This window comes from Eptatretus burgeri, chromosome 9 (assembly GCF_056783735.1).
Source record: "Eptatretus burgeri isolate ZD-2024b chromosome 9, Ebu_testis_v1, whole genome shotgun sequence".
NCBI lineage: Eukaryota > Metazoa > Chordata > Myxini > Myxiniformes > Myxinidae > Eptatretus > Eptatretus burgeri.
This window is the reverse complement of record NC_140969.1, coordinates 20881897-20901182: the sequence shown is the minus strand read 5'-3', so window position 1 is coordinate 20901182 and position 19286 is coordinate 20881897. Positions and strand designations below refer to the sequence as shown.

Below are 19286 nucleotides of genomic sequence, written 5' to 3'. Positions count from 1 at the left end.
AGCCTATGATTGAGTGCAGAACTCCTTGAATAAATAAACAGGGCTGATTATTCATTATGAACAGGGACTGATTGTGCAATGGTATCAGTCTGGCTGTGTTGGGTGGTAAGATGAACCAAGGGAGAGTCTGATCATTGCAGTGCAGAGGTGAGACTGTCTGTGTTCACAAGTACAAGTAAAGATAAGGAAGTGTTGCATTCTGGCAATTCACATGAACAATGAGTATCTGTGAGAGCAGCAGCTCCAAGTCACACTGAGTGATTCATAAAGATTATAATCCATAGTACTTACCTTACGCTTCTGAGCTCTTTCAATTTTACTTATGTTGGTGAATCTGCTGAAACACCACTGGTGAAAAACATGATCACAAGGCAATGCTCCACTGGCTAGCTCCTGAGCAATACTTCTCTCAGGCTCCTTCTGGGTGTCTCGCCAAGCATGGATGCACTCTTCTACCTTTCCTAGTGTCACAGCATTGAATTGGCTCTGGCTCACTGGTACTGTTCTCAAAGGGAATAGCACACTCTTGGCCCAATGCCATGTTTATAGCTCGCAGCTGATTGGCTCATTCAGCTGATATCACTACACATTAGGACTAATTACCGTTGTATTATTACGCCAATTGGGAAATTATCTCTCATCAAAAGGCAATGATGTATCCCATCCTTGCATAGTAAGTGGTGTCAAAACTGTGATTTCAGATAGTTTTTGACTTTGAGATCATGATCTGATCCCAAAAAAATTGTCCCTGAAGTTTTGGCAAACACCTAAAAGATAACATGCCATGTAGTCCAGGAGCCCATGGAGATTTGTTTATCATTGCGAGTACAAAAGGTTTGAGGCTTGGAATATGATGGGATACAACATGGGACCCTCAAACGGGCATTCTTAAGTTTCATCTCCCATACCATTCCTTGGGGCGACCACTTAAAGTACCCCCAAATCCAAGTTTAATTAGCATGATTGAGTACATGAATGAAACCAGTGCCAAAATGTTCTCCTCGAAGGTAGAAATAAAGATCCGACATTCTTAAGTGTCAACTCCTGTACTTAGCCTACTTAAGAATGCCCCTAATTAGTGGTAATTATCACGTTAATTAGCATGATTGAGTACAAAAATGAGACTTGCACCAAAATATCCAGTAGGGTACCCTGACAGTTTCAGCCATTCTTAAGTGTCAAATCCTGTACCAAGTCCAGTTAAGAACGGGTCAAAGGTCAGGGTCAGTGCTGCCAGGGGGATAATTAGGTATATGAATGAAACCAGCACTAAATTGTTCATCTTTTGGGTGAAAATCAAGATCCGCCATTCTTAAGTGTCAACTCCTGTACTTAGTCTACTTCAGAACTCCCCTAATTAGCACTAATTACCATGCTAATTAGCATGATTGAGTACAAAGATGGGATTCAGGCCAAAATGTCTCTCAGACCACCCTGTCCATGGATTGGCCATTCTTAAGTGTCAACTCCTGTACCTAGTCCACTTAAGAACGGGGATAAAATGAATGAACAATACACATTATATATGCGAAAACAGAGTTTAATAAAATTTGAAACAAGATTACAACATGGACGAAAATGCGATAGTGACTGCTGATATTTGGTTGTGAGTTGTAATGATCACTATTAATTATATGAAATTACTGATGGAGTTATTTCTAACTGTAGTTTGATTGTATTGATGACATTAAAGAAGTCACAGGTAGTAACTGGTTGTTGTGCATTGTGTTCCTTAATCATCTTCTGTCCAGTCTGACTCGTCATCCGATGAGACGGTCATGTTCTCCTCTTCAATACTTTCATCACCATTGAGCTCATCTTCCTCTGGAATTTGTGGCCCTTCATGCCAAATTGGCTGATAATATCCATTGTCAAAGTCTCAACCATTTGATTCCGTAGGGTGCTGTTGGATTTCGGCGACATCAGCATTCAGCCACATGTGAGCAACAAATGATGCACGTTTCATATGCATAATGAGCTCTTGGTCATGGTGGATTGGCACTTGCGTTTATGCCCTTAAGTTTCTCCAATGGGTTCTTTGCTGTCGACTTTGGTCCATAGCCCTTTTCAAACACCTTGTACCGATAACCATTGAGTGTCACCTTGCTGGTGTACTTTGCACCATACATGATTGTGGTGAAAGTTTGCAGGGTCTTTCGAGTTTTTTGACTCAGTTCTGTTTCAGTCGCCAGGCTTTGGAATGCTTTCTGTGCCTCTTTATTCTTTTCCAGCTTAGCAAATGGTTTGACTTTGCCTTTGCGAACAAATGCCGCAGTGTAGTCACTGCCTGTGAACGCGTGGAATCCCGGCAATGCTGCACATATCTGAGGTCCAAGTAACTCGTAGATGGCGGTAATGCTGATATATCTTTGGTTATTCTTGGCTCCAGTACCAACATCCATCCACAAGGGTGACTGAAACTTGCTACAGTGATACAACATGACGATTGCTATGTCTGTATCTGACGCACGAATGACTATGTCCCCTTGTTTCTCAGTACTCTCCACAGATTTTGCATGGAGACATATCTTCGTATCTGCCTCTTCGTGGTTGTTTCTAAGGTATTCAACGGAATCGCGTCTGAGAACTCCATCACCGACTTCGTAGTGATAGCATTTTCCGGGAATGTCAAGATAGAGCTGACGGCTTCCGATGATCTGTTTGTATGCCTGGTCTTGCCATTCTCTCACTAGGAACTTGGGGAGCTGTCTCTTAAATGACCTTGATTTCAGGGCATTGCTTAGATCTTTCGGTCGTTTTTGTTCTGGGCCAGTTATCAAAAACTCGCGGTCATCTGCTCCTCTCCTTCCCCGTTCCATGTCTTTTCAAAGATGGCTGTGGGTAATCATCGAAGACTAGATGAAGTTCCACACTCGACAGCGCCACTGTTTGAATCAGTATGCTTCTTGCGAGACCCCCATAGGTGGCTGGCTAATTTGGTGGTAGGGAATGGAGAAGAAATGGGCCATCGATAATGCAAGCACGTTTGAATTTAGGACTGCATTCGGCATCATTCACCTTTGACTCCAGTAATTTGAAGAGCACTTTTTTTCTGCTTTTGCCATAGTTAACCTCCGCCATCGAAGATCGGAGGTTACTGTTTTCACCCCTTTCTGTTTGTTTGTTTGTTATCTTGCCAAAACGAAGTTTTTGCAAGATATGTTAGTCAGCTTGTATGTTTTTTATTTTTTTATTTTATTGTTTGTCTGTAATCACGTATCGATCACTCTGCAGAGCACAGTTATCATTGGAAATTTTTGTAACTTCGCCTATCAGAGTCCTATAGAGGTCCCTTTCAGCGCATAAAATTTTCAAGGTCAAGGTCACTTTGTCGCAAATCAGGGGAGTCGACGAAACCCTTGTTTTTTGAGTAATTTTGATCGGATCGTCTTCAAACTTCATGGGAATATGGTTCATGGTCTGGTGCTCAGCTGATTAACTTTTGGGGCGATCGGCCTTGACCTTCATGGTTAGCGCTGGAGGTTGAAAGTTTTTGACCCCAAGGTCAAATTTTGAAATCTTAGATACCATATCGAGTAATACCTCATATGAAAGTGCTTGATAAGTGCTTTCCAGATCTGTCAAAAGTTTGACGCTATGATGTCATTTGATGACGTAATGACGAAAAAACGGATTTTTCATGAAAATTTTATTTCCTCAGTTCTCATCAAAATCTCTTGATATTTCATGTACAACGGTCCTGGAGAGATACTATTAACCGTACGTAAATATAAAGGTCAAAGGTCAAGGTCACAAAAAGGTCAAGCATCATGGTCGACGAAACCCTTATTTTTGAGTAACTTTAATCGAATAAATAAGTCACTCATGTTCACATTTTGGCAAGATACTGGTCACCCTGGGGGTGACATTGGTTTATTTGTTTGTTTGTTTGTGAACAGTATTACGGAAAAACTCCGACGGATTTCGACGAAACTTGGTGGGGGGATTAGGTATGGTCCAAGGATCATGCCATTAGATTTTGGACTTGGTCCAAAATCCAATATGGCCGCTATGGCGGCCATTTTGAAAAAATATTTGATTTTTTTTTTGCATTTCTACATGTTTTAAGTGATTTCCACCCCCCCCCAAAAAAAATTGTTCGAGAAAAAATTTTTTTTCAACTTTTTTTTTCAACAAAATTTCGATTTTTTTATTTTATTTTTATTTTTTGCATTTCTACATGTTATAAGTGATTTCCAACAAAAAACATGCCAAAATTATAATTGCGGCTGATTTTGGAACTTCAGGTGGATATACCCACATAAAATCAATTTCTGTCTCAAGGAATCTAGTTATGACGAATGAATTGAGTCTGTAAAAGGGAAAGTTGCAAACTATAACTTTGTGAGCACTGTTGATGTCAAATTGAATGAATAGGATATCAGGTTTACTTGAGTGACCTAGCAGTATTGGCGGCGGAGGAGTGCTCCCCCTCGAGTTCCATCTGTACTGCACATTGACAAATGGACTGGTGTGAGTGGATATTCAAAAATGAACGGCAAGTCCAGATTCCTTTTGGTGGCTAGTACCATCAGATCTCTAGTACCCTTCAGCTCCAATATTTTCTTGTTTTCTGTTCTTCGGTTCTTTGCACATCCATCTGAAAAGGTCTTCAGTTTTGCCTTTGTTATCTTCTCTTCAAACCTGTTGGGATCAGCAATGCAGGAATCCAGGAAATCTTGGTGGCGTGCCTGTCCCTCTTTTGGAATTCTGAGCAGACTTTCACGAATTTCATCACTGGTCGCCTTCCCGGTGTTAATGTTGAACAGTTTCTTCTGTGATGCTTCTGTTTCGACTTCCGTCTCAAAGGGATTGCGAGAGTCTTCTATTTGTTTCATGACCTTCTTCAAGTCACGCATATCACGATCTATTCGTGCAGGTCGGAGTTCTGCAGCAACATCATCATTCACAATCAAACCTGCCATCTCTTGCACAAGGCTTATGAAAGAAGCCCTGGTAGATTTTGTGACCATCCATCTCAAACGAGCAGTATAACTATTTGTGGCAGACGATATCCCTGTGAGGCGAGACGCTGTGTCAGCGTTGACCGTTTGCTCCAGAGTTAAATCGACAGGAACACGGCTGAAAGCATGGTCAGTTCTTCGGACAGTGAACGCACCTTTCTCAAGAATTTCTCGGAGTCTGGGGTGCGATTCGTGGATATTCATCAGGTCAAGTTGGAATTTTGTCAACCATCTGCAATAGTTGACATGGTTTGTAGCGAAGAAGAGGTCTATGACTGCAGTCAGTGTGAAGATGTATAGATCTATGTCATTTGTTTTTATCACTCTCTCCAGGTTGTGGTAAAGACGAATGTAATCGATGTACATCATCCAAAATTGAGCGATGTAGCCATGTGTTCCAGATCTTGTTTCGTCTGTGTACTTGGTATTGGCAGTTTTGCCAGCAACGAAGACATCTGATGCACCTATTGACTCGAGTGCAACTTCACCACTGTGTACATTGTTGATGAATTCCTCTAGTCGATCCTTTTCCTCGTCGGTCTTCATGAATGCCAAAAAGTGGAGGATCTCAAAGGCAGGGGCTAGTATTGGATGCAACCTTTTGCAGCGATTAAAATGTTTTCCTGATAGGAAGCCGTTCAGTGACCCTGGGGCTAGGACGTCAGTATTAGTTAGCATGTCAGGTCCTCCTGAATCAGAGATGATCTTCCCGACCGCTTTAAAAAATGCCATCTCAATGTGAAACACACCTGGCATTATGAAGACATCATCAAATTGGGGCTTTTCTGTGGCTTGAATCTGCATGGCAGATTATGCCGCATTCAGGTCATACGTGACAATTCCAAATTTCTGCTCGCACTCTTTGGCAAATCTTTGGGTTGTGATGAGCGTCTCTTGTATGATGTCAAGACTAGTGATTGGCTGTCTCAGGTTGGGCATGTATCTGACCTCTTGTCTTCGTACTTTTTGGCATTATACCCGACCCACATTGGAACCTTGCCTACATCTAGAGCATGACTCATCATCCACATCAGGTCCAAGTTTCTTGCAGCACCACTGACATCAGGGAGGTTGAAGACATCTACGTGCTTGTAACTGAAAACTGTCATTTTTGGTTTTTTACAATATGGTTCCAGTGATACCTCTTGTTGCTCCAGTTATCGTTTTCACCCCTTCCTGGTGCTAGGGACTATTGGCGGCAATGAGACTGACTCGCTTGGTTCAACTGACCTTGTTTCTTCTGATTCATCTGGTACATTCTGATACATTATTCCCATTGTATAATGTAGTGTGTCTGCACCAGATAATGTATTTGTCAACTCATCGAAGTTATCAAATGCAACACCCATTGGCTTGTCTTTGATGGTTCCATCAGGACAGGACCTTTCTTGAAGTTGCTCTGCTGTTTCTGTTTCCAATTCCTCTAAGCTGTTGTAATTTATGCAGTGCCCAAATCGATTTAACACCTGCACAACCTTTTTGCTACCTGTGACAGATTTCACAGCGACACCCAGTGCCACTTGCTTTGCTGGTTTGACTTTACCTCTCCTAGTAATGAAGAGGGCATCATCACAGGATGATTTAACGTGGCGCATGACATGATCGGTACATTTTGTGGGATTTTGTCCACAGTACAAGGTGGTGAAGAAAGTAGATAACAGAAGTGGGGGCGGGGGGATACATCACATCCCTTCAGGTCATCTAAAGTCGGATTTTTGGGCAAATCCTTTTTTTGAACATCAAGTAGTTGTTTCCTGAGTAGCAGAGCGGCTTAGTCACAAATTGTTCATCATCGGAGGCATAGTCATATGCGACGCGTACTGCGTCATCAGACATTTCAGAACTGTACATTATCAATCCTAATTTCTTTCCGAGTGGAGTTTGAAATTTAAGTTTGTCACCAAATTTCCCCTTCAAATTCCGCATTAGGCTTTGAACGTTATTTAGAGGAGTTTCTGATGATATATTGCATAAGTCCAAATACCTTGCATACATGTAAGGAGTTTTGGCCTTTTGTTTCTGAGGACAGATTGCTCAACATATGCTTGAATATCATTAACAGCTGACTGGTTGGTGGTACTGGTCGATGGACTTTCGGCACTCTTCCTGTCACGATCACATACTCTGTTTGCCGACATCAGAAACGAACTCTTGCAAGACTGATGATATTTCACTTCCTTGGCGACGAGGTCAATGCCACTGATGTTAGACAAGATTTTAGCATCATTTAATACCAAAGCCGCCTCCTGAATGCTTTGGCTAGCCTCGAGAGTTTCGCAAGCGCCAGCAACTTCAAGCCCACCCTTTTTGCGCTTTTTTGTGTTGCCACAAAACAAACATTGCGGTGGAAATATTACTGGAAGTGGATGGCTTTTCATCTGAGGTTGCGGTTGCAGAACGTAAATGTGTTGTCGTAGAGGTACTCGCAGTGTGACCAATGTCGACAGGTGACTGGCTGGCTGAAACTGCAGTAAAGTTTTTATAACAGCTAACATGATATCCATCCTTTTCCCTTGGGCTTTCAGGTAGATCAAGAACGACATCGCGGTAGACTGAATTCTCGAAATTTCGTTTTTTACGCCTGTTTGATGCAGCTTTTTGTACTGTGGCCCATTGTTGTTCACCGAATGGTAACACTTCAAGGCATGGCCTCTTTCCCGAACTCTGATGCATATGAAGGATACAGCGTCTCTGAGGTGTCGGAACTGGGCTTGGGGTCTCAGTCCTGGCAATGTTAGGAGACCAATCAGGGTCTTGCATATCCATTGTCACTTATCTGAAAAGGCAATATTATTTTGGATAGAACAATGTTCGGGAAAGGTTTTTTTTAAAGGAAACATTTTGTTTTTGCAATCGGCAAAATAAAATGAAATTTCTTGTGTTACCAGGTTTAATTAGGACATGGCGTAAATTAAAGTACCGGTAAATCGATTAAATGATATCAGGCCGAGAGACAGATATTGCGGATTAAAATAATGTTTTTATAAACATGATAAAGGATGAGATGATCACATTTGAGCCGTTCTTAAGTGGACTAGGTACAGGAGTTGACACCTAAGAATGGCCAATCCATGGACAGGGTGGTCTGAGAGACATTTTGGCCAAACTTCCATCTTTGTACTCAATCATGCTAATTAATATGGTAATTGGTGCTAATTAGGGGCGTTCTTAAGTAGACCAAGTACAGGAGTTGACACTTAAGAATTGCGGATCTTGATTTTCACCCAAAAGATTAACAATTTAGCGCTTGTTTCATTCATGTACTTAATTATGCTAATTAACCCCCCCCCACCCCCCAGCAGCACTGACCCTGACCTTTAACCCGTTCTTAACTGGACTTGGTACAGGATTTGACACTTAAGAATGGCGGATCTTTATTTCTACCTTCTCGGAGAACATTTTGGCACTGGTTTCATTCATGTACTCAATCATGCTAATTAAATTTGAATTTGGGGGTACTTTAAGTGGTCGCCCCAAGCAATGGTACGTCAGATGAAACTTAAGAATGCCCGTTTGAGGGTCCCATGTTGTATCCCATCATATTCCAAGCCTCAAACCTTTTGTACTCTCAATGCTAAACAAATCTCCATGGGCTCCCAGACTATAATGGCTGATGGTCTAAAGATCCATTTTTCGATTGTGAACAAAAGACCATCAATCTCGGCAAGCGGATTGTGCAACATTCATAAAACATCGAGAGAAAGAACCCTTAACTGAGTTGAACTGCTGATTCTCTTTGTTGTGACTACAATGGTCAAGAATGGCACAAAGTAATGCCGTGCTGATCGCTTGACAGTGGACATAAAATGGCCGCCCGGAAGCCCTCCCTCATCTGTGCAAAGCCGTTAGAAGAATCCGGAAATTGCTGGAAACTACTGAAATGATCGTGTTACATAAAATAAATAAAAACTAGAAGGCCACTCGGGAGAACGCATACTTCCGCCACGCAATGCAGTGGAACATATCGGGCCCAATAAATTTGGAAAATATCATGACATGCTGTATCGATTTTGGCCCTATCTCTTAATGGTGAAGAATCACTAAAAATTCTAGTAGTTCGATCCGGATCTGGATCTTTACCAATATATAATCAGTTCGTCCTCGTCACAAACCCAACCTGCCCACAGGTTTTTGAGATATCCTGTACACAAACAGACGAACAACCAGACAGACAGACAGAATATGCTAGCTAAATTCAGCACAAAACTAGCGGTCTGTGTGGGCAGCAAAGTTGAGCAAAACAAATACCACTAACCTTTTAAAATACCTTAAATGGTAGTTAGTTGATTCACCGTGAATAAAAGAGGAGTTAACGTTTCGGGCTTAACCCGTCGTCAGAGCAAAGAAAGAACGTTTAATGTTTGCCGTGTCCCGTGTGAATGCAGCAAAGTTTACATTGGTGAAACTGGCAGGACGTTCACCACGAGATTGAAAGCACATCAGGCATATAATTTAAGAGGGGAAGGGGAAAAAAAATCAGCAATTGTCAATCAGGCATAGACCAATAATCATCGCATATTATTATCAGACAGCAAGCTTATCACATCCATCAGTCACTGGCACACAAAGAGAATCAGAGAAGCTCTGGAGGTATATTTACATCAAACGGTCCTTCAAGAAAACGGGATACCCATCAGCAATATCTGGCTCTCCCTTATTAACAAATCGACACCTGTACCTACAGCTTGCAATACACTGTGGGCATTGGACTATGATGAGCAAAATGTACCGACCATTCACTAACATGCATTCAACAGCCAATCAGCACCCCACAATAATCAGCCGATGGTGGGTGAGGAGTTGTTGTAAAAGCTGCATTCATTTGTTCCAGTTACTTCCTCCTGTCTGGGTGCAGCACAACACACCCCAATATGTCTGGGTCTGCATGAAACATTGAGGCCTACTTTCTTCTTTTTACTTTGGAGTTATTTTCTTTTTTAAAGTATAAAGAATGTAAATAGCTCATTTAAGTGCTCATGGTGAAAACCGAAAACCTTTTAACTTATTACAATAATAAATAATTACACAGCATTACATCATGAAGAAAATCCATTAATTAGCCCGACACACACTGACATGCACACAAGGCCGGGCAAGATTGAATGGACCAGGAAGGCACACAAAGTCCCAGGCCGATGTCAGGAGCAGCAGCATTCACAGGAGTCTCGAGGTTCCAGCCACGCATCCTATTCAGACTGTCTCCCTTCTGTGCTTCATTTGTCGCAGAGCGAGAGCACGTCCCCCTGTCCTCCCCTGCCTGTCAGGTGTCCATATCAGCCTGCTTAACCAATCACAGGCCACCCCACGAATAGTAAGTGTCAATACCCCAGGTGTGTTCCTGGAATATTTGGCACCTGGGGTGGACACGTCCTTTGGCTTGGCACCACCCCCCCCTTCCCCACCCGAGATTGATAATTAAAAAAATTAAATACACAGAAAACATACCGTATTTTCACGACCAAAAGGCGCACCGTGCCAAAAGGCGCAGTCTAAGTTGTGTGTGCCGTTCCTGTATTTGACACACACATAAGGCGCTCCTCACGATAGGGCGCGGGTTTTATATGAATATCCTCTACTACGTACGTCCGCCGTACAACAACACACTCACACAAGCACACAAGTGTGCGTATTTAAAAATAGATCGGGAGCAAAATTGAGTTTGGTTGTGCTTTATTAAAGTATTAGTTACAAAAATACTAAAACAATCAAATACCGGTAATAGTCTTTAATCAAATCCATCGAAATCCTCATCCTCTGTTTCGGAATCGAACTGCGCTAAACCCAACCTAGCAGGTCCACCTTCCTCGCCGTCAGAGTCACTTTCTGCACCGTGCGGCTCCTCCGAAATGATGCCGGCTTTAGCGAAAGCTCGGACAACAGTGCCAGCAGACACGTTAGCCCAGGCATCAACAATCCAGTGGCAAACTGTGGCGTAACTCGCCCGGCACTGCCTTCCACCCTTTGTGAAGCTGTGCTCTCCTTCGGTCATCCACCGCTCCCACGCCGCTCGCAGCCTCACTTTGAACGGCCGGTTCACGCCGATGGCTCGGCTGGATCCGTTTGTCGCAGATGTGCTTGCTGCAGTAGGAGCGGAAGTTTTCCATCATTTCTTGATAATCCGCCGGACGTTGCTGCGCTATCGTAGTCCTGGTCCGGATGGAAAAATGGCACCGTTTCATGAAGCGAAAGCACCAAGACGGACCTCCGTGGAAATGTTCGATTTTCATTTCCTCCGCTATCGATACTGCCTTCAGTCGGATCGTGACCGTCGAAACGCTCCTCCCACTTGCTCTTTGCTCAACGATCCACTGCTCAAGTCTTTCCTCCAACTCTGGCCACCTCGCCTTGTTTCCACGGAAACTCAGCTGCGTCTTCTTCACCTGTCGCAGCTCGTTTTCCAGCTTCCTCCACTTTCGAACCATCGACTCGTTGATCTGGAAATTCCTCGCCGCGGCTCGATTCCCATGTTCCTCCGCATAGCTGATCGCCTTCAGTTTAAACTGAGCTTCATAAGCGTGTCTCTTTGCCATTTTCGGGGTTGTGAAAACAGCAATGTTCTGCATACCGCACATACCTGTTCTTTTATACACACAAAGGGCGCACTGCACTATAGGGCGCGTCGCACATTTTGACAAAAATCTAAGACGTTTATATGCGCCTTATAGTCGTGAAAATACGGTATATCATATTTGCAAGTAAAATTTCAAGCGGATAACAGTACTATACCTGTAGTAAGCAAATTTGAAATAAGAAGAATGCAGGACATTAAAAATTCAGCAAACAGGTAGGACTGCTTGGCATTGATCCTTACTATAATTCATGGACCGGTGTTTGTGTGTTTGTGGGTTTGTTTGTTGGGCTACTCCTACAGTTCTGTGTCAATTACATCCAGACTTCCTACAGAGGATCAGCATGACCCCAATTAATGTATAGGGATGTTTTTATATTTGCCAGTGGTCTTGAGGGAGTGGGGGAGTGGGGGGAGATGCAAATTCTCTATGTAAATGTGTCATGTAGTGCTGCTCCAGGTGGGTGAGGGTATTGCAAGTCTCCATTTACAGTACAGTATTCCTGTCCCCCACGTTTTCCAGTTTCCATTGCTGTGAGGTGTTTTGAATTTTTATCATTAGGTATATTTTTTGCTTCATTCACGTAACCCGAGTTATTTATTTTCCTATACGGAGCTGTCAGTTGCCTATACACCACCCAAATAAAGGTATGTGTCAGAAGAACATGTTGCATGCTTGGAACATAACCGCCCATAAGTCGGGCACCCTGCTAGTATACCAAAAACACATCTTCAACCGCAGAGAAAATATCACCAAGAATAATTTTTAAAAAGATAACAGAAAATCCAGCGTCAAGGAATGCCTGTTGATTGCATGATGTCATTTCCATAGCGATGTTTTTCCTGCCCATTAATTATTTAATGGAGGAGATTAACTTTTCAGAATGCCTGCGAATACAGTACAGTCATGTAATTAATTTTTCAGATGAAAGGGTTAACCCATAAAGCGCGTCGAGCTCCCATCATGGCTAAGACGTGTACAGTGTATGCAAATGAGTTTAAAATGATGTCAACCCAAAGAACGAATCATGAACTTTCCCACAATTCATAATGCCCTGGTAACTTATGCAAGCTTGCTTCTAATTGGGGGAGAAAGCTGATGCCAAAAAAAGCATTTCTGGGAACGTGCTCACGTGTTTTATGAGGACTCTTGAGGAGAACTTGAAAAACTGTCAACAGTCTACTCTGAGCAGCTACTTGAAGGCATCAATATCTGCTTCATCCACCAATGAGCCCATGCCAAGCACATCATCAGCTCCACCTCCTCCTTCCTCTTACCTCCTCCCTCATCCTCCCATTAACCATCACTTCCACCAGCTCCTGCCCTGTAATGTAACGCTGTGTTCCTGCTCTGCGTTTATGTTCGGTTCCGTGTTCGATGATACAACGATGGCTTTGGTTATGAGGTAGTCTTTATTATTAGGTTAATAATAATATTGTTGCGGGCCAGGGGTCGGGTGAGAAGACCACGAGGTGGGGGAAGCTATCTCGGTTCCCACCAGACTCCCTGGAATTGTAGGCCGTCACACACAGATAATTCCGTGACGCGGTGGGTCGCTTAACCGACCGTGGACGCCAATAACTCAACCGCGTGACCTAGGGTCCTCCCGTCTGTGGGTTAATCGGGTTACCTAATTAATCACGTGATTTAATTGCCGGAGAACACACCCTCGGTACGCCTTGTCCGAACCGGATCACTCTACCGGACCGGATCACTTTACCGAATCGGATGCAGCCGTGCTACACTGCCAAGGACGTACCGGCTAAAAGGAACGGATCATTGGGAATAAAGTCCCGGCTAAATTAGGATTCGGACCATGCTGGATCAATGGAAGAAAAGACAAAAACGAGCAGGGAACATTCCTCATGATAATTTATTAACAATGGGCGAGGAAAGGTATGTGGTACGATAAAGATTTATTGGGGTGTGTTGTGCAGAGATAGTGGAGAGAGGTGTGGTGCAGCAAATAAACAAGCAACTTACAAAAGCGGACACAGAGCAGACTTAACACAAAAATAATAACAATAATAACAATAACGATCTTCTGCAGTCTTACTGAAGCAGACAGGCACCAGCGTGCGCACACACACACGCACACATACCGATGAAGACGGAGTATTGCAACGAGAAGGGAAAGGAGTTGAGCCTACGTTCTTGGTACCTTTGTGCTTGATAGCACGACGTGCCACCAATACGTTTCGTGGGGGTGGGAGGGTACTCTGCAGTGCGGCACCCGACAGCTGGCGCGTCATCTCTGGCTTCAGCAGAGCGTGTGGAGACCGTGTTCGTGAAGGAGGGGCTTGAGTGGAGAAGTGGCGGAGTCCAGGGTGCGAGGGCGGAGTGGTAGGCGGGTGGGGTTGACGTGTGGGTGGAGATGAGGTGGAGTCCAGGCGGCGGGTCGTGCCAAGGGATGAGGGTGAGGCCAGATCGAGCGAGCGAAAGAGAAAAGAGAGAGAGAGCAAGGCGGAGGGACCGCTCCGACCTTTATAGGACCTGCCGTACGGGGGGAGGACCAACCCCAAATCAAAACCTCATCACCTAAATCGGGCGCTCCAATTGGCCGGAAACTTTGGCAAACTTTGGCCGGAAACCGCCTCACTTCGTTTCCGGCAAAGCCATCCCGGACAGTGGCAATACTCCTCTCCGACCCCACGACATGACACAAATCTTCACACCGAAATTGGCACGCGAATCGTCCTGCAAAACTCCCCGGGCCGCGCCCTGGCGACTGGCCGAGAGTCCCGCATGCCCACTCTGGCATGCGACCAGCGTCGATCAATGCGCTCGCTCCGCGCGTGCCAACGTGGCCCGCACTGTACATTCCTCGGCTCGATCGCAGCTTCGCTGGCCGTAGAGACGATAAGACGTTCACCATCCGTGGAGAATCCGCTGCTGCCAACGAGGGCTGAAGGTTCATCATTTGGATAAATCCATGCACGTTTCGCGTGTGGCATACGTGTGCCTTCGAGCACATTCTATACAGTGCGCGGGGTTCGGCCATGGCCCACGTGGTCAGTGCTCGTGTTTGCCCCATTCTGCTAGTGTGTGCACGGGGCGAACACCAATATGTGTTGGATATTGAGGTTGAAAAGGAACGCACCGCCTTCTACCTCGCACACTCGTATCCCGCCCAGCATGGCGTAGAGTCGCTTTTATCGACCTCCGTACGCGTTTCGTGCAGTGTGGGTGTCGTGCTGGCTGTTTCCTGTTGTGGAAAACACCATCGGGTGGAAATTACTGCTGCGAGTGCGTTTGGCAGGCTGTGTTTTGTACGGAGGGTTGTGGGTGCAGTGTCTGCTTGTCCTTTGCTCAGGACCCATCTCACAGCGCCGGGTGCACGTGGCTCAGATTTACCTCAGGAATAATCAGAAAAGAAGAGTCAGGACGAAATGAAGAAGAAAATGATGTAAGCAAACCTAGTTATGAGATCATCGCAACGCATGCCCCAGTTGTCCTGTGAGACAAAAGGAAAGGGATTATCTATACTATAATAATGGAATAACTGTCTTGGGACACCTATCTGTTGTATGCATGTGGTTCCGAGAACCGCAACAATATTATTATGTCACTTGCAACGAAAACCGTCGTTATGTCATCATTCTGGTATTTCAACTCTCCCAATGGCACCCCCCCCCACAATTGCACGTCTTGTTTGTCGCTAACCCCCCCCCCCCCACCCCACCAAACCTCCCCCCATATCCTCCCCCTCCCCCCCCCAAAATTAATGGTTTTATGTTGATATTTTAACTTTCGTTTTATAAAAGCAAGTCTAGCAACAGTGCAGCGAGATTATCCATGTGAAGTTGCTAAAAGGAAACAAGTGTTGTTTTCCTTCCCCCTCCTTGTCCCTTCCCTCCCCCACCATAAAGATATCCCAAACTGTTTTTTCACCTTGAAATCAAAAACATGCTTCTTGTTTGGCTTAATGTGTTTCAGTTTGGCCTTATTAACCTCAACTCCAGACCTGAAACTCTTTTTTTTTTGGCCCAGTCTAATCAAGTTATGGGAATTTTATCTGAGTTACAAATACCTTCATACATATAATGTCCACTTGTTGAACAGGGAGGGTGAAGCAGCTGATGGACTTAGGATTTCTTCTGGCTGCTGCTGTCCGGCTTTTTGTGCTGGATGAGGCTGATAAGCTACTGGAAGAGGGATCCTTCCAAGATCAGATCAAGTGAGTAAAGCATCAAGTCACACAAGTTGTGGACCAGAGTCTGGTTGCGTCAAATCCATCAATTGCAATTTTTGTGAACGCTTTAATGGCCTCTTTGTCTTTTGAACAAATTGTTCTCGGTTGATGTTCAGTTCTCATAAACCACAGTTCAAATTGCATATTATTTTGTTTATTGTATTGTGATGATTATTGCACTGTTGATCTCCAAGATGTCATTTGTTTGGGCAGGAATTGGATGCTATAAAAATGGAGCCAGTATTACATTTTTTTGATGAAAATGAAGTTTTTATAGCCTTGTATTATTTATTTGCATCATTTTATTTTAATGTCGCTGTGCTTGGAAACCTAAAAGCTATTAATGTCCTTTGGTTGTTTCAGCTGGATCTATTCAAGTCTTCCAGCTAATAAGCAGATGCTTGCTCTATCTGCCACCTATCCTGAGTCAATGGCACAGCAGTTAAACAATTATATGAGGGAGCCTGCACATATTCGGTTGGACCCCACAGACATGCAACTGCTTGGTGAGCAAATTTGTCACTGGAAGCCCATTTTGTCATCCTGCAAAGAATGTAAGATCAGAGAAAACCAAATAATGTCATCAAAATGCCTAGCTATCAGCAGATTTAACATGCAAACACAATGCTTATTTATTTTTCACTAGATCACTGTTTTTATCTGGTCATTATTATATTAATACGCTAAGCCATATTTTGTTGACGTATCTCTTCCGAAACTGCCGGACGGATTGTCGCCACTTTCGGCATGCGGGTGCTCTGTGGTCTAATGTACAGCCACAGGCTATAATCCATGAGCCAGACCTCAAAATTTCGGGTTTCATAACCAAAAAGGGGAACAGACTCCACCATGATTTTTGGTTAGCTTTATACCTCGTGTCTGAAATCAGTTGATGGACTTGCAAGGAAGGTAGCTTAATGACCTTTTGGTGGCCATCTTTAAAAATGCCCGCCGTTATTTCACCAAAATGGAGGAAATTGGAAAAAATACCCACAACTCACCTCCAGAATGTCCTATGGACATGCGGTTTGGCTTAAAATGGTTGTAAGAACATTCTACATCTCCCAATATGTAGTTTTGGATAGTTATTTGCTATGGTACGTTCCAAAATTTGAAATTTCTCCCAAAAAAGTGGCATTTTTAGGTTTTTTTTGCTATACGTTATCAGAAGTTTTCTGCCAATTGATGTTCAAATATATCTAAGCTCATTTTTTACCTTGGTCACCTAGAGTGGTTCATAAGGCATTCAAAGTAAGTCAAATATCAAGTTATCTGAACTTCACAGGATTTTATAGATAAGTTTTGTGGCATGCTCCTATTTGCTATTTTCGGCTTTTTGGGGTAGCGGTAAACTGGTATCAATAAAACTTTTCACAACACTCCACATAACAGTGTTTTACTGTTATATGAACTCCTGTATAATAAAATACAGGAGTTAATGCTCATGAATTCCCCTGTATGAACTGTTAATAGTCACTCATCGCTGGCAGCCCCTTGGCCTGGATTTCGGATGATTTAAGGGGTGGGGGGACTTTATGTCTGATGCGCAGGTTCTGACTTCAGGAAAAATTGGAGGATTCATATTGTCTTCTCCTTCTGGCAGCTCAAGCCCCCCCCCCATGGGTTGACACTTGGATGTGTGTGAGATCTGGGTAGCCCATGGCACCCATGGAAGATTTACCAACCATAACAACAACAACAAAAATCTACAGGAAAATGAATCTTAAAGTGAAAGTAGCTGCTTTTGAGCAAATGGCAGGCAAGGTGCTTTAATTCATTGGTGCTTTAACCCATTGTAATTGCTGTGCAGATGCCGAAAATGTAAGTACATAAACTGTGTTGTCCACCAGGGCCACAGCCTGGTCAGAGTATGTGCTGACCCCCCCTCCCCCCGCCCAGGGCTACGCCCCTGCCCATGATGCACTTTTGAATGATGAATCGTGCCAGAGGATTCTGTATCTGTTCGGGTCTTACCTGGATGTTCTGCGGCACGAAAGTGGCCAATTGGCATCCTTCTGGATGATTTATGTAGATATGATCGAGATTATACTTGGTCTGATGCGTGTGAATCGCGAAGGTGACTGGCACTTGCATTTATCATGCATCAAGGACTTGATACCTTGGTGTTTTGCCATGGACAAGCCAAACTATTCAAGATATCTGCCAGTGTACTATGCGCAGATGACCCAATTGGAGAACACATGTCCAGACCTTCATGATCATTTTCTCCATGGTGGCTTCTCAGTTCAACTTCAGCAAGTGAACCCATTTGCCAAAATTGCAATTGATCAAACAGTTGAAGAGACCGTGAACAAGGATACCCAAACATCCAGAGGTACAAGAGGCTTTAGTCTGAGACAAGGTGCCTTGTCACGATTTTATCTAACCGCAGAGTACAGGGCAGAAGCTCTGAGGCAACTCTGAGAAATGGTATCAGTGAGTTCGTGTCTAGGTCATGCTGACCTACAAACCTCTAGAATCAAGAGGGACGAAAATGATGTGACATCAATCGTTGATATGTTGGAAAACAATTGGACTAATCCGTTCTCAAACCAACCGTCAGATCTTGTGAATTTAGCAACCGGTGCTGCAGCACCGCCAAATGTGAGCACTGACTTATTGAAAGCCTGCAAAAAAGGTAAAGAAGCCTTCAAGTTACATGCACAGAAGTTAGAGGAGGGTTCAGGATTTTATGACCCAATAAAGAAACTTAAATTACAAACATTCAGTTCAATGCAGAAAGACACAGTTGTCAATGCTGGGACAAACAAAGAGATTGTTTTGAAGGCAGACCATCGTGTCTTTAGACATATGATCTTGATCGCTCAGAACAGGAAGTTAGATATGAAAGAAGTTCTCTGCTATCCTCTCGGTCCCAAACCATGGGCATTGGCCAATGGTGACAGCACCCTAAAGAAAACGGGGAAAGCAACATTGGGCAAACATATTGAAAAATAAATTGCTAATGTTGAATTGTCCTCAGGTCCTCGGGCAACAATAGTTGATGCCATGGGGATAGTCCAAAAGATTCACGGCGAGAATCTAACATTTGAAGAACTCTCAGTGATAATTCTGAAGAAAGTCCTGAATGATTGCCAGGTAAGTGGACAAGTCGATGTTGTGTTTGACGTCTACAAAGACCTGTCGACTAAAGACGCAGAACAGTTGCATCGTGGTTCTCAACATGGCATTGTATTTAATCAGATAAAGCCAGGACACAGAATAAAGAACTGGAAAAGGATGTTGGCGAGTAAGGAAAGCAAGGACAAGCTAACAATGTTTCTAGCTGACAACCGGAAGGAAGAACGGAACAGTGACAAACTTGGTAACATAACAATGATGGTCACCTCTGGTGAAAAGTGTTTTCAGATTACGAAGGATAATGTGACAGAGATTGTGGCGCTTGCATCAACCCATGAGGAAGCCGACACGAGAATGCTGGTTCATTGTAAACATGCTGCCATTACGTATCCAAAGGTTATGGTGATTTCAGAGGATACTGATGTATTTGTGATCCTCCTTGGCCTACATTCGCAATTCGGGACCAGTAGAATCCTGTTA

General features: G+C 43.7%; 1 protein-coding gene and 1 pseudogene across 6 annotated transcripts in view; one reads left to right on the top strand and one right to left on the bottom strand.

Moving 5' to 3' along the window:
- LOC147019669 (histone-lysine N-methyltransferase SUV39H1-like) overlaps positions 1–19286 on the top strand; it is a 136050-nt gene that overhangs the window by 16207 nt on the left and 100557 nt on the right. For 5 of the 6 annotated variants that reach the window (XM_085894277.1, XM_085894276.1, XM_085894274.1 and 2 more), the window contains exons 4-5: positions 15596–15710; positions 16089–16231. In XM_085894277.1, coding sequence (XP_085750403.1) covers positions 15596–15710; positions 16089–16231 — 258 coding nt within the window. Of the gene's footprint in view, positions 1–2497; positions 2562–15595; positions 15711–16088; positions 16232–19286 lie in introns of all 6 variants that reach the window. The other variant, XM_085894278.1, reaches the window with a different exon arrangement.
- On the bottom strand, positions 1840–7757 carry LOC147019670 (uncharacterized; annotated as a pseudogene).